Source organism: Sus scrofa, chromosome 1, assembly GCF_054392235.1.
Source record: "Sus scrofa isolate SSC_HxYL_T2T_F1_AM1 chromosome 1, Sscrofa_HxYL_maternal_Yorkshire_Landrace_v2.0, whole genome shotgun sequence".
In the NCBI taxonomy this organism is placed as follows: domain Eukaryota; kingdom Metazoa; phylum Chordata; class Mammalia; order Artiodactyla; family Suidae; genus Sus; species Sus scrofa.
The window spans coordinates 83,085,026-83,106,759 of NC_139383.1; the positions used below are offsets into that span (position 1 = coordinate 83,085,026).

At 36.7% G+C, this 21,734-nt stretch overlaps 1 protein-coding gene across 3 annotated transcripts in view; it reads left to right on the plus strand.

Annotated features, from left to right (window-relative positions):
- ME1 (malic enzyme 1) overlaps positions 1-21,734 on the plus strand; it is a 190,397-nt gene that overhangs the window by 84,547 nt on the left and 84,116 nt on the right. For all 3 annotated transcript variants that reach the window (XR_014836814.1, XR_014836813.1, NM_001444616.1), the window contains 1 exon segment: positions 7,378-7,481. Coding sequence is in view for 1 of the 3 variants with exons in the window: in NM_001444616.1 (NP_001431545.1) it covers positions 7,378-7,481 (104 nt within the window). In the remaining 2 variants the exon portion in view is untranslated.

Below are 21,734 nucleotides of genomic sequence, written 5' to 3' on the forward strand. Positions count from 1 at the left end.
TTTTGTTTGTCTTTCTTTTTCTAGCTCTTTTATGTATCAGATTAGATTGTTTGAGATTTTTCTTGTTTCCTGAATGAAGCTTGTATTGAGATAAACTTTCCTCTTAGAACTGCTTTTGCTACATCCCATAGGTTTTGGATCATCATGTTTTTGTTTTCTGTTGTCTCCTGATGTTTTTTGATTTTCTCTTTGATTTCTTCAGTGATCCATTGTTTCTTTAATACCATACTGTTAGCCACTTTGCATTTGCGTTTTTTGCAAGTACTTTTCTTTTAATTGATTTCTAGTCTCATAGCATTGTGGTCAGAAAAGATGCTTGGTATGATTTCAATTTTCTTAAATTTACCAAGGCATGTTTTGTGGCCTGTCATGTGATCTAGCTTGGAGAATGTGCATTTGAAAAGAATGTGTATTCTGCTGGTTTGGGATGGAACGTTTTATGTATCCACTAAGTCTGTCTGGTCTGATGCGTCATTTAAGGCCAATGTTTCCTTTTTGCTTTTCTGTGTAGATCTCTCCTTTGATGTAAGTGGACTGTTAAAGTGTCCTACTATAATTGTATTACTGTCAATCTCTCCTTTTATTTTGTTAATACTTGTTTTATATATTTAGGAGCCCCTATATTGGGTCATATATTTTTAATTGTTTCATCTTCATTTTGGATTGTTCTTTTTATCATTATATAGTGTCCTTCTTTATCTTTTGTAACAGTCTTTGTTTTAAAGTCTTTTTTTTCCTTTTTCTTTTTATATTACTCAAATGAATTTATCACATCTGTGATAAATGTGAATTTATCACATCTGTATAATGATCATAACAATCTGATTTCATAGGATTTCCATCCCACAACCCAAGCACATTCCCCCCACCCCCCAAACTGTCTCCTCCAGAGACCATAAGTTTTTCAATGTCTGTGAGTCAGCATCTGTTCTGCAAAGAAGTTCCGTCTGTCCTTTTTTCAGATTTCACATGTCAGTGAAAGCATTTGATGTTGGTGTCTCATTGTATGGCTGACTTCACTTAGCATGATAGTTTCCTGGTTCATCCATGTTGCTAAAAATGCTGGTATTTCGTTCATTTTAATGGCTGAGTAATATTCCATTGTGTATATCCACCACATCTTCTTGATCCACTCCTCTGTTGATGGACATTTAGGTTGTTTCCATGTCTTGGCTATTGTAAATAGTGCTGTAGTTAACATCGGAGTACATGTGTCTTTGTGAGTCATGGTTTTCTCTGGATAGATGCCCAGGAGTGTGATTGCTGGATCAAATGATAGTTTTATGTTTAGTTTTCTGAGGCATCTCCATACTGCTTTCCACAGTGGTTGCACCAATTTACAATCCCACCAACAGTGTACTAGGGTTCCTTTTTCTCCATGCCGTCTCCAGCACTTATTGTTTGTAGACTTTTGGATGATGGCCATTCTGGCTGGTGTAAGGTGGTACTTCATCGTGGTTTTGATTTGCATTTCTCTAATAATGAGTGATGTTGAACATCTTTTCATGTGTTTTTTGGCCATCTATATGTCTTCTTTGGAGAACTGTCTCTTTAGATCTTCTGCCCATTTTTGGATGGGGTTGTTTGTTTTTTTGGTATGGAGCTGCAGAAGGTGTTTATAAATTGTGGAGATGAATCACTTGTCAGTCGATTCACTTGCAAAGATTTTCTTCCATTCTGTGGGTTGTCTTTTTGTGTTGTTTAGGGTTTCCTTTACTGTGCAGAAACTTTAAAGTTTGATTAGGTCCCATTTGTTTATTTTTGTTTTTATTGTCAATACTCTAAGAGGTGGATCTGAGAAGATGTTGCTGTCATTTCTGTCAGAGAATGTTTGGCCTATGTTTTCCTCTAAGAGTTTTATAGTGTCTGGTCTTCTATCTAGGTCTTTAATCCATTTTGAGTTTATTTTTGTGTATGGTGTTAGGGAGTGTTCTCATTTCATTTTTTTCCATGTGGCTGTCCAGTTTTTCCAGCACCACTCATTGAACAAGCTGTCCTTTCTCCATTGTATATCCTTGCCTCCTTTGTCATAGATGAGTTGGCTGTAGGTGCGTGGGTTTAATGGTGGGCTTTCTATCCTGTTCCACTGATCTATATTTCTGTCTTTGTGCAGTTTTGATGATTGTTGCTTTGTAGTGTAGTCTGAAGTCCGGGAGCCTGATCCCTCCAGCTCTGTTTTTCTTTTTCAGGATGTCTTTGGCTATTCTGGGTCTTTTGTGCTTCCAAACAAACTTTAAAATATTTTGTTCGAGTTCTGTGAAAAATGTCCTTGGTAATGTGATAGGGATTGCACTGAATCTGTAGATTGCCTTAGGTAGTATAGTCATTTTGATAATATTAACTCTTCCAATCCATGAGCATGGTATATCTTTCCATCTGTTTGTGTCATCTTTGATTTCTTTCATCAGTGTCCTATAGTTTTCAGAGTAGAGGTCTTTTGTCTCTTTAGGTAGGTTTACTCCTAGGTATTTTATTCTTTTGGATGTGATGGTAAATGGGATTGCTTGCCTAATTTCTTTTTCTGCTCTTTCATTGTTAGCGTATAGAAATGCCATCGATTTCTGTGTATTAATTTTGTGTCCTGTGACTTGGCCGAATTCATGGATGAGCTCTAACAGTTTTCTGGTAGAGTCTTAAGGATTCTCTAGGTATAGTATCATGTCATCTGCAAATAGTGATAGTTTTACTTCTTCCTTTCCAATTTGGATTCCTTTTATTTCTTTTTCTTTTTCTTTTTTTTTTTTTTTTTTTTTTTTTTTGCCTTTTCTAGCGCTGCTTCTGTGGCAGATGGAGATTCCCAGGCTAGGGGTCTAATTGGAGCCACAGCAATGTGGGATCCGAGCCTCATATGCAACCTACTCCACAGCTCATGGCAACCCCGGATAGTTAACCCACTGAGAAAGGGCAGGGATCAAACCCACAACCTCATGGTTCCTAGTCGGATTCATTAACCACTGTGCCACAACGGGAACTCCTGGATTCCTTTTATTTCTTTTACTTCTCTGATTGCTGTGGCTAGGACTCCCAGAACTATGTTGAAGAGTAGTGGCGAAAGCAGACATCCTTGTCTTGTTCCTGATCTCAGCGGGAATTCGTTCAGCTTTTCACCATTGAGAATGATGTTCGCTGTGTGTTTGTCATATATGGCCTTTATCATGTTGAGGTAGGTTCCCGTTATGTCCACTTTCTGAAGGGTTTTTATCAGAAATTTGTGTTGGATTTTGTCAAAGGCTTTTTCTGCATCTATTGAGAGGATCACATGGTTTTTATTCTTCAGGTTGTTAATGTGGTGTATCACACTGATGGATTTGCAGATATTGAAGAACCCTTGCATCCCTGGGTGTTTTAAAGTCTTATTTTACCTTATATAATTGTTGCCACCTCAGCTTTTTCATGAAGTTGCTTTCCTTTCCCATTCCCTATAGTCCGTGTCTATCCCTAGTTTTGTAGTGAGTCAGTTCTAGATGGCATTTAGATGAGTTTTAGATGGCATATAGGTGAGTCTTGTTTCCTTTCTTTTTTAAATCTATTCAGCTACTGTATATCTTTAATTGGAGCATTTAATCCATTTATATTGACAGGAATTGTTCATATGTATGTACTTATTGGCATTCTAACTAATACAACACTGTAAGTCAACTATACACCAATAAAATTTTTTAAAAAGGTCTTCTAGTAGGTGACATGAAACATTTTCACAATATATTCTTATGTGAAAAAGAGTTATAAAGCAGTCTATGATATTGTCCTAGATTTGGACACATAATATCACATACATGTATAGATGTAAAGAAAAGAACCTAGAAGATTATGCATTAAGGTATCTGTAATTATTATATAAAAAATAATTATATTATTTTTTTTTTTGCCAAATCTCTAAGGATGCACTTACTGTTAAGGCCCAATTATGAATTTTTTAAAAAAGGGTAAATTTTTGACAGAGATATTGTCAAAAGAATTTATAATTATATTATAAAAAGAATTTTATAACTTCCTGATATAATTCAAATGCTTTATCTTGTTCACAAATCTTCATAATTGACTCTTCATCGTAGCCAGACTTCTTTATGTCACGTACTTTAATTATTAGCATGGGAAAGAATGAGAGGAAAGGGAAGGGGGAACATGTAACATCTATTCTCAATTGCGTTCTTCTTCTAATTCACATTTTAGAAGTCCAAATATATCCCAGACATGGAGAAAGTATTTTAATTTTGGCACCCATTAGGAACTCACTGGCACTTCAACATCAGCTGTTCAGAAGACTGCCAGTAGACTGTTTAAAGTTTTTAGGCCTCAAGGAACAGCTGGGCTTTACAATAGCATTCAGTTTCAAATTTTATATTTCATGTGAAGTACATTTATCTGATTTTATATGTTAACTTCCAAACAACTGGAAAGCTTAACTCGTTGTGCAGTACATTGTAAGTGGGACAACCACAGAATGTGTTGGCCAAACCAAGGTACTGTCACAATGATAGAGGATGCTGTCCATCATCCCATAGTACAACAGGTATAAACTGGGGTATAATTTCCCTTGACTTTAAGCAAATTCCAACGCAGGTAATTCAAATGATTTAAACCTTTTGAACAACATAACCACACCTGCAAAACAATATCATTGATCCATAAACCACCTCCAAACTTAGTGACCTAAAATAATTACTCTTTTATTGATGTTCATGTGGCCAGGATGGCTACAAAGGCTCGGATGTTTGGCACAGCTTGGCCTTTCTCTATATAGATTCTCTTCCTTCACACAGTATTCACATTCCACATGTATGATATGCTTGTCTCCATCCTAGGTTTCCAGAAATATCATCCCAGTAACAACAGCAGGCCTGAAGAGTAGGATCCCCTCATTATCTAAGTCAGGTTTAGATGCAAATGAAGCTTCTTGTGTTTTTCGCCTTGGTGTGGCTCCCCTTATCTGTGCCCATGTGCCGAACACACAGTGGTGAGACAGAGTTAACCACAATCAACGCCACCATTAAGAATGACAGCAATAGGAATCATTTGGCTCTAAGCAGTTTGTAGCAATTCTGAATTCCCACAGGACATGTGTTGCCAGGCCACATACTTGGGGGCAGGATGTTCTTTGAGTGAGGCCCAGTTGATGTTCTTTGAATAGGACCCAGTTCTGTTTCCTCAGAGTGGTTCTGTAGTTCATTGCTCTCCTAGGCTTTTGGCTCTGCTGTCTGGGCTCTTGGCTCTGTCCTTTGAGATATTCTTCCTTTTCCATAAGAAATGGCCCCTGGCATCAGAATAACTTTCTCAGTCTACTTCCTGACCGTGGAAAATTGAGGACCCAATAAGGTCTTTTCATTCTGAAGTATCTTTGTGTCAATTAACCCAAGAAGTTCAGTACCCTTAATTTTTTTTTTTAAGTCTTTTTAGGGCCACACCCATGGCATATGGAGGTTCCCAGGCTAGGCATCAAATTGGAGCTGCAGCCCCCAGCCTATGCCAGAGCCCCAGCAATGCAGGATCCTAGCCGCATCTGTGACCTATACCACAGCTCACAGCAACGCCAGATCCTTAACCCACTGAGCAAGGCCAGGGATCGAACCCACGTCCTCATAGATGCTAGTTGGATTGGTTAACTGCTGAGCCGCAATGGGAACTCCTAAATTATTTTTTAGGCTTTCTGCATATCATATTATAGTCTATTCCATTAGATACGCAGATATGTGATAGTCTATTCACAATTCTTTTCAAAACAGACTTTCTCTCTTGGTTGACCTATCAGAGGTCTGTGGGACAAGTTCTGTTTAACTAGGCAAGATAGTCCCCTAGGCTCCACTTTAAATCATTCAGAGGTTTTCAGAAGAGTTATTACAGCCACACACTTAATTTGATCTTTGACTGCAGGTTTTATTTTACTTTGGAAATCTTTTACAAGCAGGTCTTGTGTCCTCAATAGTCTGTTTAAATTTTGCTCACAAGCTGAACATTTCCTTCTTTAGTTCATGTCCATTAAAATGGACCTTAGCATACAGATGTGAGAAACCAGTTTACACATTCAACTTCTGCCTGGAAATCTCTTTAGTCAGATTCACAAGTTTATTAGATACATTAACTCTGTTCTATGTAACTAAAAGTGATAGTTCTATCAGTTGTTTCACTGTTATATGACATAGATTGCCGTTTTTCTCCTAGCCTATAAAAAATTTGTAATTTCTTCCTGCAATATTCTGTGGTTTCCAGTATATAGGCCTTATACATATTTTGTTAAATATGTCACTATGAATGTCATGTTTTGGAATGCTATTGTAAGTGGAGTTGTATATTTTATTTCATTTTCAAATATTTACTTCTTGGATATAGGTATACATTTGATTTGTGTAAATTGACCTTACATCCTACAATCATGTTAAATTCACATATTTTTTCTAGTGGATTTTTTGGTAGATTCCTTAGTATTTTCCATATATATTTGATCATGTGTGTAAAATGAAAACTGTTACTTCTTCCTTTCCAATGTGTGTTCCTACTTTTTATTTTCTTGCCTTATTGTAATAGCTGAGATCTCTAACTATTATAGTGTATAGTGTTGCATAGAAGTGATGAGAGTAAATATCCTTATCGTGTTTCCAATTTTAGAGGAATAGCATTCAGTCTTTCACTGTTAAATGTTGTTAGTTGTGGGTTTTTCATAGGTTCCCTTTATTAGGTTGAAGAAGTTCCTTTCTGTTCGTAGTGTACTGGGAGTTTCCGTTATAAATGGATGCATATTACTGTAGATAAATTATACCTCAAAAAACTGATTTAATAAAGAAATTTACCTATACTAAAGCTTAACTAGAGCAAAGATATATATATCAGTTTAAAAAAAAACTTAAACTGTGTAAAGTTTTAAAAGTTTAAGAAAAACTATTCAAGGCTAAAAAATTATTTTTTATTATCAATCTGCTATCATATTAAAGGTATAAGCAAGATGTTGTTTGAGGATTTTTTCTTTCAGAAACAGAAAATAAATCTAAGAATGTAATTGCTATATTTCCATTTCTTAAGCCAATGTGATACTTCAAAGGTCAATATTATTATTCTGTGATAAACTTTATAAAATCTGAGTTTAGTATAACTCAGATATTTTAATACCTTTTCTTTCTAGTAGAAGACATAAGAATAATAATAAAAACATAAGAATGTTTTTAAATGTTTAATGATTATATTTCTTATTCTTATTTATAAACACTGTAGATATATGTAATAGTAAATAATAAATTTTTAGGTTAATTCTGAATCAGTATAGCTAGATTTTTTTCCTATTTCTATCCTTATTATACAGATGAGGAAACTGAGGCTCATTCAGAAAGAGTAAATGACTTGCATTTAGTTATTTCTATATTGATGGTAACTTTTTTTGAAAAATAGGAGTTACTTAAAGATCCACTGTACATTGGACTGCGGCAGAGAAGAGTGAGAGGTCCTGAATATGATGATTTTTTGGATGAATTCATGGAGGCAGTTTCTTCCAAGTATGTATATAATTTTTACTTTATCTGTGCTTGAGTTGAATTTCAAAACTTAAAGATAACCTCATAAAATAAACTATAAAGATGTCCAAGTTTGGTAGAGGATGTTTAATACTTAAAAGTAATTCGAACGAAATACACACATATATGTATATATATATATATATATATATATATATAGCCTTATAACTTGTTGGCCAAATGATAACGTCACGTGTCTTTCCTCAAAGAAGATACTGCTATCCATGAAGACACTTTTTTCTTACAAGAATCTTCAGAATCTGTGGTTTAGACTGCATGGTTGTGGTGAATGAGGCAATGGCCAGTGACTAAATTACCTGAGCAAGGCTTTTTATGGTTATTGGCGGTCTGTGCTTTGTTTCTGGCTGCTGATAAAATCTGGTCTTTGATCATCTTTATGGTTGTATCAGACCCTTTTGTGGTAGGAGAAGCAGAGGGGGAAGTGAACATGAGTTAATAGAATCCACAAGGGTTCAGAATGGAGCAAGAACCAGAACATCCTGTCGCAATCCATATATTCTGAGAGAGTTTTGTCACACTAACAGCCATCCCATCTGTTTCTGTATTGCCGCAGAAACCGTGTACTGTTTAAAAATATATATGTTGCTTTGGTTTTTCACAGAAATGAGCTCATGACTAGAATCAACTGTAACTAGAGATACACTTCTGGTTTCTTTTTATTATAAGGTTTAATTTTAAGAAGTTGTGTTCAACAGCAGAAAGTACTTTCATCAGCTTATATAGTATTTAGCATGTATTGAATCTCTTATTAGCCAAGGTTTTAGTTCATAGTATATTTGCCAATTAGTATGTACTACTTTTTAAAAACCCACACCTGATTGATTTATTGTTATAATTTATTATCTTGTTTCATTTGACTCTAACTTTCTGATAGAAATAGTTGAGGAACTGCACTTTAAGTTTAAGATGGCATGGTACAATTAATTGCTAGTAGTTTTTCATATTTAATTTTAAATTCCTTACTCTGTGAAACTTACATAAGATTTTGAAATTATCTGTAACTTTCTAGGTAGAAACATTAATTGGAGTTGTCTAGAGATTACTATGAGGTTTTATAAAGAAAAGGAAAATGAAATTCTCAGCATATTTGTTTTTGTTTTCCACTTGTGTAAATAAAATCTATCTTATATAGTTGAGGTCAACATAGTTGCAAAAAACATGTTAAACAAGTTTTGACCTTAGCATGTATGGCCTATATAACTTCAATATTTTTGAAAGAAAAAGAGAAATAATTTCATAATCAGTGGAAAGCTTTCTGTATCAAAAGCTAATTTTGAATAAGCTGTGTCAATCTTTTATCAGAAAATGGGGGGGGTTGTTGTTTAATGTTGAATTTATCTACAATCTGTGGTTATCCACAATCTATGATAAAGAAATGGGAACTGACAAGTCAACAATAATTTTAAATGCAGAGGCCACCAGTAAATCAGGAAGTATATACTTCTGGCCTCTTCCCAGAGAAGAACCCCAAAGGCTTTTCAAACCTCCTAGTATGATGCTGCTTTGGAAAAATATTTCTAGAAATGAAACCTGACACTACCAGATTAAACTGGGATGAAGCCCAAGATTGTTTAAAAAGGATATTGGAGTTCCCATCATGGCACAGTGGAAATGACTCCGACTAGGAACCATGAGGTTGCGGGTGCGATCCCTGGCCTTGCTCAGTGGGTTAAGGATCCAGTGTTGCCGTGAGCTGTGGTGTAGGTTGCAGACGCAGCTTGAATCTGGTGTTGCTGTGGCAGCTACAGCTCCAATTAGAGCCCTAGCCTGGGAACCTCCATATGCTGTGGGTGTGGCCCTAAAAAGACAAAAAAAAAAAAAATGAATGAATAAATAAATAAAATAGAAAGGAAATATAGGAGTTCCTGTTGTGGCATAGCAGTAACAACTCCACTAGTATCCATGAAGACGTGGGTTTGATCCCTGAGCTCACTCAGTAGGTTAAGTATCTGGCATTGCTGTGAGCTATGGTGTAGGTCACAGATGCAGCTCAGATCCCGAGTTGCTCTGGCTGTGGCATAGGGCAGCAGCTGTAGCTTCGATTCCCTAGCCTCGGAACTTCCATGTGCTGCTGGTGCAGCCCTAAAAAACAAACAAACAAACAAACAAAGGAAATATAGCTTACATTCAAGGTAGAAAATGACCATTACAAGTTGGCTTACCCAGGAATCGGATTCTGAGATGAGTGATTAAGATGTGCTCTTGGAACCTTTTGGAAGGGAGGGGACAGGAAAAGAAGTGGATAGAGGGGGAAGTTGAATTGAAACTTGGACCCACCAAAAGCCTTGGATAACTTCACTGGGACTACCCTTGAATGCTGTTTAGCCCCTTGAGAGAACACTAGGAGTTCCCATTGTGGTTCAATGGGTTAAGAACCCAACATAGTGTCTGTGAGTTCTGGGTCCAAAAATTAGCTAAAGTTTGGAAGCTGAGCAAGTAGTTGGGACTTCCTCGGGGTAGCTACCCTCAGGTTTGTGGTCATCTATCTTTGATTTCTTTTGAATGTCCACATGGAGCAGTTGCCATGTTACCTTTTTATTTTGCCTCTATGATGCCACATCCTGCTAACTGTGCCCGTAACTCTCTGGGGATCAGGATGACCCTAGCTGTATAGGCCCAGTGTCTGGAGAGGAGGTGAGAATAGACAGATGGTAGTTAGGGTGGCACAGGTTCTCTTGTGGGGGAGAAGCCTCTGTTTACATTGTCCCCAGGACAAGGGGCAGGTCCCTTTTGTGGCTCAGCAAGCTCCAGGCAATCTGGGAAGTCAGAATTTTGGGAGGCATCAAACCAAACTTCTCATCCCCGGTGGCAACATCCTGTTCATTTCCAGTCAGAATGCCGACTCAGCAGGTCTTCCTTGTTTGGGAGTTTGGAGTCTTTGACGCTGATAAGTAATTCCTGTTCTTGATCATCAATTTTCTCTGCCCCGAAGCTACAAGATCTGAGAGCATTTTTTTAAATTAAAGGATAGTTGTATTAGTTTCAGGTATGCAGCAAAGTGGTTCAGTTTTATATATACATATGCATGTATGTATATATATATATATATATATATATTCTTTTTCAGATTCTTTTCTGTTATAATTTATTACAAAATATGAGCAGAGTTCCCTGTGCTATATGGTAGGACCTCGTTGTTTATCCACTGACAGCATTTCATCAGAGTTCCTCTGGCTTTCACGTTGATGCTTACTTGCCCTCAGCTTTCTGGATTCTTCTTCCACTGTCCTTAGAGTTATTATTTCTCCTGTATTTCCTAAACCTCGTCCCAGCTAAACTGCTCCCTTCTTCTGGAATGCCATCCTAACCCACCTCTGGTGACAGTTCCAGCACTTGAATGGACCTTGTGCCAGGTTCTCTCCATTCCACAGGTGATGGGTCTTCATGACCGGCCAGGTAGCTTGTGATCCATCTCCAAAGTCTCTCTTCTCACTGCCTTCTCAGACCAATCCTGGTACCACCTGTCACAGAGGAGGTTACCTGGGAAACATATTCTGAAATGAGCATTAGTATCCCACAGGTTTACAGATGTGTGCTAGAGATCAACCTCTGTGGAAGGGCGCAGCGGAAGCAGGAGTGGGCACAGAGGACAACTGAGCTGGGATGTGGACACCTTCCTCTGACCCCAGGAGGAACTCTGGAATTACAGTGGCTTTTCAGAATCATCCCCAGTGGTACTAAGATGGACAAGCCTTTCTATTCCTGCATCTTAGATGTTGGATGTGTATCACCCTGAAAAAGAGCATGACCCTCCGAGTAGTGCTTTCTTGTAGCTCAGGCAACCTCTGGGACAACAATGGGGATTTGACAGCCTTATCACAGTGCTTAGCACCGTGATATTTAGATAAAGATAGAAACTGAGCAGAAAAAAGAGTTTTAAGATTTGTTTGTAAGAAAGGCATGTTCTAGAAACTGTAGGAAGGACTCTATTTCTGTTATTCTGTTATCAGGTTACATGATAGACAAATGCTAGCCTCTGCATAATATTTTTGCCTTGGAAAAATGGGCCATCGGAACAAACCATTGAGGCGCCCCAGTCAACTGTGCCCTAACAGAAGCTTGATTTTTCCAGTAAAAATGTCATGTCAGATTATTTTTTCTTAGTGTCCCCATGTGGTTCAGTGGGTTAAGGGTCCCACATTCTCACTGCAGTGGCTCAGGCCGCTGCTGTGGCACAGATTCCATGCCTAGCCTGGAACTTCCACACACCTTGGGCTTAGCCAAAAAAAAAAAAAAAAAAAAGAAAAGAAAAGAAAAAGAAAAACTCAGCAACTGTTTTTTCTTTCCAGTTGTTTTGATGTATTCACTCATTTGTTGAAAGCCAGGCATGGTGTTCGGTGCTAAGGGTATAGGATTGAATAAGACAAAAATAATCCTTGCCTTTCATATAGCTTCTCTACTAGAGGAGGCAGATAATAAACAAGTAAAAAAGCAAATAATCGAATGAAATTTATAATAAATGGAATGAAAGAAACAGGAAATTGGATTGAGAATAATAGGGAGCAACTTAATTTACATAAATCAGATGAATGTTATACCATTACTTCTTCTGTGAAGTCAGTTGTCAACATCATGATGCTTTTTTAGTCATGATGCTTTGGTTGAAAATTAATGTGAGCTCTTCAATTATAGTTAGGTAAATTCATAAACAGTGAAAAACTGAATCCAGAAAGTACTGATTAGAGTTCCTGTTTGGGCTCATCAGGTTAAGGACCTAATGTCTTGATGGGGACGTGGGTTCGATCCCTGCCTTCACTCAGTGGGTGAAGGATCCAAAGTTGCTGCAAGCAACTGTGGTGTAGGCCAGTAGCTGCAGTTCCTAGCCTCTGAACTTCCATATCCCCCAGGTGTCGTCCTAAAAAGAAAAAAAAAAAGAAAGAAGTGGGAGGGGAGAAGAAGAAAGGAAGTATCAACTGGTTAGCCTGGATATTAAGTAGCATCTCCAATGAGGTACCACAGATCTGTTTCTCTAGTACTTGCCTTTTCATTGATTTTATCGGTTGGTCCTAGTAATTCTACATCTGAGAGTATGGGTTAAGAAAATAATCCTGAATAAGAATGTAAGCGAGGTCATCTCTCTGCTCAAAACCCTACAAAGTCTTATCAATGCATGCAGAATGAAAGTAAGTCCTTGCAAAAAAAGACCCTGGTCCATCCGATAACGTGCATGCTCTTTTTTCTCTCTAAAGCCAGGCAGGCGAATGCTCCATGGCTTGTCTTTTCTTCTCCTTGGAATCCTCCCCACCCTCACCTTGCCCAGCTTTCCACATGGTGAGCTGTCACGCCTCCTTTAAAGAATATTTAAAATTTCCTCAAATAGCTCTTTCTCAAGGAGGCCTACCTTGACCAACCTATTTATGGTTTTACCCACAACTCATTTTTTTTCTTCTCTGCATTTATCAATATATGGCATGTTTATTTTTAATTTTTTATATTCTACCTATATCTCCATCCTATAAGTTTCACGAGAATGGGGAGTTTTCTCTTTCATTTACTGCCGTACCCCTGGTTTCTAAAACATTATCTAGCGTGTGATGAGGATTCAGTAAGTGTTTATCACATGAATGAATGAATTTGATTCGTTTTGTTTACATAGCTTAAAATGATAGGTATGAATGGATAACTCTGGTATTTTAAAGAATCCCTTCATTTCATGTGGTTTAATTTCAGGAAATATTAAAGCTCATGTAACCCTTGCATACTGCCAAGTACATATTAAAATCACTACTTGGATGCACTTCCTAAATATTTGTGTTTGTTTTTGTGGCTGGACTTCTTGTAGTAACCTTTGTTTTCCAGAATCAATTGCCCCAGAAAGTTAGTAAAAAAAGTAATAGGAGTTCCTGCTGTGGCACAGTGGGATCAGCAGCATCTTGGGAGTGCTGGGATGTAGGTTCAATCCCTGGCTTGGCATAGTGGGTTAAGGATGCGGTGTTGCTGCAGCTGCAGCTCAGGTAGAGACTTCAGCCTGAATCTGATCCCTGGCCCAGGAGCTCTATGTGCTGCTGGGTGGCCAAAAAAAAAAAAAAAAAAAAAAAAAAAAAAAAAAAAAAGTAGTGATAGTTTCATCTTTGCTACCTAAAATCTCTACATCAGAATTCCATTAATAATTATTGACTAAATGAGAAAAAAAATTATCTCAAGTGAGCTTTAAAAAGCTAGTCCTAAATTTGGGGGGAGTTCCCTGGCAGTCTAGTGGTTAGGATTTGATGTTTTCACTGCTGTGGGCCAGGTTCAACCCCTGCTCTAGGAACTGAGATCCTACATCAAACCACTGCATGCCACAGCCAAAAAAAAAGAATAAAAAGCTAGTATTAAATTTTTTAACAAAAGTAATAAAAGCTATTCAGTAATGACTGTACCTGATCTTTTCTTCCTTTTTACTTTAAATGTTTAACAGAAAAAAAATTACTTGGAAGCATTAGGAATGGAAATAAAGATGATAATTATATTCAGATACCCTCCCTCAACCTGGGCTGACATCACAAATTTTACTTTGATCAGTCACATAACATTTAAGAGAAGTAATCTTAGTCTGAAACTGTACCATCTGCCATTTGCTGCAAAGTGTGTTGATGGCGTTTTCATAAAATGATGTTTTCTTCATTGATTGAGCATTGAACTGAAGCCTTCACTTTGTTGAGGCTGAGATAGACCAGGATATTCAGAGAAGCTATTGATTTGGTCAAGTTCTTGAAGGTCACATATCAGACTTCAAAGGAATAAGATATATACACCCTAATTACCATGGCCGTATTTACTAAATTTATTATTATTATCATTATTATGAATATCCTCTTTTTCTAAAGATGTCATCATATATGTAAGTTTATGTGCTCTCCATCCTCACAGAGTTGCAGTTTAATAATTTCTCCACCATTCTACACTAAATCTTTGGCTACCCTGCCTTTTATTATTATTTTTTTTGTGGGTTTTTTCTTTTTTCTTTTATCTTTATTATTTGATAGGTTTTCATTTTATTTTTTTATTTTTAATGATTTTTGTTTCTTTCCATTATAGCTGCTTTACAATGTTCTGTCATTTTTCTACTGTACAGCAAGATAACCCAGTCACACATACATATATACATTCTTTTTTCTCACATTATCCTCCATCATGTTCCATCATAAGTGACTAGATATAGTTCCCAGTGCTATACAGCAGGATCTCATCACTTATCCATTCCAAATGCAATAGTTAACCCTAAATTCCCAGTTCACCCCATTCCCTTCCCCTCCGCCTTGGCAACCACAAGTCTGTTCTCCATGTCCATGAGTTTCTTTTCCGTGGAAAGGTTCATTTGTGCCATATATTAGATTCCAGATATAAGTGAAATCACATGGTCTTTGTCTTTCTCTTTCTGACTTACTTCACTTAGTGTGAGAGTCTCTAGTTCCATCCATGTTGCTGCAAATAGCATTATTTTGTTCTTTTTATGGCTGAGTAGTATTCCATAGTGTATATATACCACATCTTCTTAATCCAATCATCTGTCAATGGACATTTAGCTATAAATCAGCTATAATGGAAAAATAAAAATCATTATTAAAGAAAGCCACCATCTAGATGGTATTATTAAAATTTTCTCTGCACCTAGAAAATACTATGCTTATGAAATAATTCAGAGAAAGACAAATTCTGTCTGATATCACTTATATGTAGAATCTGAAAAAAATAATTCATACTCATGTTTGTGGCAAAACAAAAATAGACTCATTGATACAGGAAACGAACTGGTGGTTACTAAAGGGGGGGAGGGGGAAATGAGGGATATAGAATTAAGAGATACAAACTGCTATGTATGAAATAGATAAGCAACAAGGATATATTGTATAGCATAGGGAATTATAGCCATTATCCTGTAATAACATTTAATGGCATATAATCTATAAAAATACTGTCATAATGCAGTACTAATATTGAAACAATTGTAATATTGTAAATCAACTATACTTCAATTAAAAATTATAATAAAAAATAGTCTTCTCTACCAGCCCCCCCAAAATAAATATAAAAATTTAATACTAGCCTTTTTAATGCCCTTTTATCCTTCTTTCTGCCATTTATGCTGCAGTTGATTTCATGGCTGACTTCCTGGGCTGCCTTCTTCCACTTGTTCCAATCATTCCCTTTTTTACCTAATCCTTTTTTTTTAGATAAACGGATGTATTTATAACTTAGATGATTTTTATCTATAAATCTGTGGGGCCCTTTGGATTCCACCTGTCACTTTGATCAGCATAATTTACTTCAGTTTTCATAAAAAAATCTAATGAAAACATATGACTCTGTAGGACACCACCTGCTATTCTTCCTTGTGGTCCAAAGGTGATGTCAGCCCTTTGAAAATAAAAAAATCAAATGGAAAGAATGTCAATACGAGAAAATTCAGCAACCACATTACTAACGAACATGACTCAAATCAGATTTATGACTCAGACTTTTTTTTTCCATTTTCCTATCCAAGGAAAGATCAGATTCACACTTTAACTCTAGCTGTATTTTTTCTGAAATGCCAGTTATTGCTATTTATAGCTTTCTCTCTCCCCCCTTTTTTTTTCAAGTGAATGAAAAAGACAGGTCATGTTAAAATTAGAAATCTATAGGTATGCATTGTGTGTGTGTGTGTGTGTGTGTGTGTGTGTGTGTGCGTGTGAATATGCATACATTTATATTCCCTGAAAGACTTAAGGTGGATGTATATTCAGTACTTTAATATGAGTTTTGCCACTTTGCCCCTATCCCAGTCCAGTCTTGGAGGAGCCAGTTTGAATTGGAGGATCAAGTCAAATTTATCATCTCTCTCAACATGGTTTTCAACTCCTTTTTCTCCCAGATCCTTTCCTTGCCTCATCCTCTTTCTTCTAATCATTAATTCTAATTGCATGAATTTCAGCCCTCCTTTTATACAGGTGTAAATTTTTTACACTAGTTTTATTCTATTTGTATGAGTCCTATGTATATATTATTTTATTGTACCCTATTTTCATTACTAGAATGTGAATTTTGTCAGAAAAAGAACTTTATTATGAAGGGAATATTTTTTTCATGACTCTTCCATATTACACTATGCCACATTGTGGGTAGAAAAGGACTCCCATTGAAAGCATTACTTAAATATGGATGCTAACTGTCGCGAAACTAGTGTGACACATAACTGAAGGAAAGGTGATTTCCTGACATAAAGTACAGAGTCAGTTTTCCATATACAGTGGTTCTGCCTAGAATAAAGTAGAGGTATGAGTTTTGATTACATGGAAGCATTTATGTTTTAAATTTTAAATTTTCTATAAGGAAGAAAAATATTTTTAATAAATTCCTGCTGTGTCCATTGTTACCTGTCTTTTCCTCTTTGAATCAACAAACATTGGCTTCTATAGAGAGGCAACCCTTAATATTTTATCTGAGTTTATTGAAGCTGAATTATTTATTTATTTATTTATTTTTGCTTTTTAGGGATGTACCTGCAGCATATGGAGGTTCCCAGGCTAGGGGTTAAATCAGAGCTGTGGCTGCTGGCCTGCACCACAGCCACAGCAACACTGGATCTGAGCCACGTGTGTGACCTACATCACAGCTCAAGGCAATGCTGGATCCTTAATCCCCTGAGCAAGGCCAGGGATCGAACCTGCAACCTCTTGGTTACTGGTCAGATTCATTTCCACTGTGCCACAGTGGGAACTCCATAAAACTGAATCATTTATTAAAGATGTTCATTCTCATTTGACAATTTGTATGCCACACGCTCTTTCTGGGTCTCTCTTCTTTGCCTCTTCTCCTGACTTTCATTTAGTTAAGTGATGTGCAATTTCTTAAGAGCTTGTTTCCTATTGTTTCCCCTCCATATTACCATATGTAATAAAGTAGAAAGAAACGAAGGAGTATATCTGCTCACTGGCAAGATTAAAAAAGAAACCTCGCTGTAGATTTCCTTAGTTATACACGTAGATTAATCTAAAAACACAAGCAGAGAACAATGTCAGTAGCAATGCTTTGTGGGTCAAAATAAAGTCCTTTGTCATAATCTTTTCCTGCCCTCCTTAATTTATATGTTGTTATAAAAAAGGTAAAGCAGGTATGCATATATGAACAATTTTGTTTTCTGTTTTGTTTGGTTTGGTTTTTTTTTTAAATCTTTTTAGGGCCACACCATAGCATGTGGAAGTTCCCGGGCTAGGGGTCCCAGGCAGGCCTGTGCCATAGCCACAGCCACAGCGACAGCAGGCTCTGAGCCACATCTATACTGCAGCTTGTGGCATCACTGGATCCTTAACCCACTGCGTGAAGCCGCGGATCAAACATGCATCCTCATGGATACTAACTGGATTTTTAACCTGCTGAGTCACAATGGGAACTCTAAACACAGTTTAGTTTTAATTTGCAAAGACTATATGTATGGCTACATGTGATAGGGAAATAGTGTAACAACATTTGAATGATACACATATATATTTTTTAATTGGATATTTAAAATGCTGGAAGGAAAAAGGGAATTAAGGAGGCAAATTCAGAAAGTTGGTTGGGGATAAGGTTAGAAATTAAGGGGACTTTTTTGTTTCCTAGGAAATGTAGAAGCTGATTTGCAGTTAATATTGTATCTTGACCTGACTTTATCGCTGGTGATCAGTACATTTCGTTTAATGGAGACCGGAGTCATGCCAGGACCCATCCTGAACCCCTCCCACCCTCTGCAGCCACCACACCCTCCGCACTGCCTTCCTGACTTTGGGCTCTTAGGACATGTTCCAGCTCAGAACATTTGCTCATGCTTTTCCTTCTCCCTGAAATATTCTATCCCACTGCCACTCCTCACCCTGAAATCTATTTGGTTAACTTGATTTTTCAGTATTTGTTGAAATCTGACTTGCTCCTGAGGTATCCTGATTGTCCCCAGATAATACTGAAATCAGCCCTAACTTCTCACCACCCCTGGCTCTCCCAGCACTTCTGCTTTGCTGTGCTTTTTCTTATCATGTAGCTTTATATTTACATACATTATATCTTTGTGCAGAATGTATTCATTTATTACATTTACTGATAATTGGGTATTGCACCCACTGGAATGTTTGTTCCCCGAGGACAGGGGTCTAGTTTGTTTATTTTATGAGCAAGTGCCTATATCAGTGCCGGGCCCAGAAGAGAAATGCAGTAAATATTTGTTGAACTGAACTGAACTACGCTCAAAGGGAGGCCATGCAAGAGAAGATGAGTAAATTGGCACAGATCTTTCCCCATTACTAGAAAATTAAATTTTAAACAGGCCTCACTTTTGATGAGTTACTGGCATCATTTTCATGAGGAAGGGAAGCCATAAGGATACTCTGAGTGAGGAGTACCTGATTTTCTCAGGCCTTATGGGTAGATTATTTCTCCAGGAGCTAAAAATAAGTACTGAAGTGGGTATGTTACATAACAGAATCTACATTTAATGGCAGTTGGTGGTAGATTTTTTTTTTTTTTGAGCTGATAGATTTCAACAAGTTCTATTATTTCAAACTGTAACAAAACTTGTGTAAATTTTGCCCTAATCAAGACATGAGAACAAAATAATCATCCGTATTGCTAAGATGATCATATTCTGGCTAACTCAGTGTTCCATCGTTTGACTGTTATTTTTGTTTCACACATTATGAAGCAAGCCAGAATTAACACAGCATGCCACAAATTTGATTTAACCATGATGCAGTGATTAATTCTTTAGACTGTTTTCCTTTGCGGTATCCACAGATGGTGACCTATTTCTTTTTTTTTCACATCTTTAGTGAAAATAATACCACGTCCTACAGTATACGTGTAAAGACCGCCACATTTGCGAATAGGAAACAAAATAAGCAGCTGTGAAATTTATTGTTAACCAGTATGGTGAGATTGGAATTGTAGGAATTCAAACAGAAGAAAGGCTCAGTCATTCTGAGCATATGTTGGAATGGGTTCCCTTGGAATAAGTTCTCAGTCCATTTCTTAAAAGTCCTCATAGTCATTTCTTATTTCAGGGAGTTCATCATAGTTTGGGATCTGACTCTCAGCTCAGGAAGTTTAGAAACCTGATTTTGCCAGTGTACAAAGTCCACCTCTCAGGAACATGGCATAAATAAAACCTGGGCTTTGAAAAGTGCATGAGCAGATGCACTTAAGTAGATAGATTTTTATCTTAAATGAGAGGATGGATTATAGTTAAACATTCTCTAAAGTGTTCCAACTGCAGATGCTATATTTCATTTCAACATTCAGGGCTGTTCTGTAGCATGAGATTTAGTGATTCAAGGACAACTGTGATCATTATGAGTCAGCTGAAAATGTTAATCACATCATATAATTATACTTGACCCAGAGGAATAAACCCATTCAGTGTTTTAAACTACTTTGCTTGCATAAACTTTACCTTTTCCTTGCTGCCCAAAGTTTATTTTATCAGGAGCTCAAGAGACAGTTGGAAAAGTGATTAATTCAAGAGAAAAAATTTTCATGAAAGGTATTTTATTTGCCTTGTGTTATATTCTCTCTGCTCTGTATTACTTTGTACAGTCAGCCTCAGAAGCCAAGTTCATGACAAAAATTACTTCCACGGTAAAAAAAAAAAAAAAAAGAAAAAAAAAGATACAAAGATATTAAAAGCTGTTGAGTTAACTGTGTAAAGATTAAAAATGAGACTTGGGCTTACATAAGCCATTTATCTATTCAACTGGACCAGTTCTTGACTTTCTTTCTCTAGTTTTAAAACATCTCTATCAGCACCATCTGATTATATCCCAAAGCAGAGATAAATAATTTCTTCTTCTTGAGCATCTTCTCCCCCCCACCATAATTTTCCTATTCATTTATATCATGAACAGGTTCATTACTAAATCCATCCAAGGGTTCCCATGTTGTGTCCTTGATCCATATGCCCTGATTCCATTTCCATCACCATAACCCACCTTCCCTAGACCTTGAATACTTCCAGTCTTTCTCCCTGTACAGAACCCTTTAGAAACTTTTGTGTCCTAGTAATAAGTCTTCATACACTTATCTTCATCCCCTTATTAGCTCTTTCACTTTCCACATATAAATTACTTTCTGATCTGGCCATGTACTTAGTTTTCCTCTCTTGCCATACTCCACCTTCCATATATCCTTTGTACAAGTCACAAAGAACTAGTTTGAGTTGCCTGTATGTCACAATTCTGAGTTTCAGTTTTGCAGGACTGAAAAGTATCTAGAGATCTGTCACACAGCCGTGTAAATACACATAAGTTATTGACCTGTGTACACTTCAAAATGGATAAGGGAGTTCCCTGGTGGCTCAGCAGGTTAAGGCCCTGGCATTGTCACTGCTGTGGCTTGGATCATGGCTATGGCGCAGATTTGATCCCTGGCCCTGCAACTTCTGCATGCTGTGGGAAAAAAATAATAGTTAAGATAGTAAATTTAATGTTAAGGTTTTTTTTTTACCACAAAAAAAGAGAAATTGTTAGTCAAGTTTTTATAGATGAAAAACTTTTTAAAAATTAGTAAAATATCATGTAGTGTTAGACTAAAATACTTTATTGTTTTTATGGTAAATGAAATATGCAGCCCATGTAAAGTGCTTGGAATAGTGAGAGCCTAATAATGTTGTAATTGAACCCAGTAACTTTCACTTTTCAATTCTCTTTGATGCACTTTGATGTTAATTCATTTTAAACTGCTTTTACAGACAGGGTACTGGCACTGTATCTCAGAATGATCTGATATATTTCACAAGGGCTATTTATATGGACACAGAGAGAACAATCTTGAGGCTGAAAGGAAACCTTTAATATAAATGTACATTTTCTGGGATATTTTATGCTTTGCAAATTACCATGAAATAGCTACCCTGCTCCTCTATTTATCATTTGTTTGTATTTTTGTCCTAAATGCTATAACATACAAAAAATATGCCTCTGAGTATACCATTTATGTATTTTGGAGCACTAACAAATATTGGGTATTAAAAAGCATATTTGAAATGATGGGAAAGGGACTTGATTTGAATGAATTGTTTATTTTCTTGATGTTTAAAAATAGTTATTTAAATCCAAGAATGACTAGTTGATAGGCATTCAGATGCCATCATGGATTTGAATCTCCAAAAATTAGAGAATGATTTTTACTGTTGCCATCAAAAGAGAACAAAGATTAACAATGAAAGAATCATGATTCCTTCTTATTTTGGTTATGAGACATCAAAACAGCCACCAGATGTCTTCCATC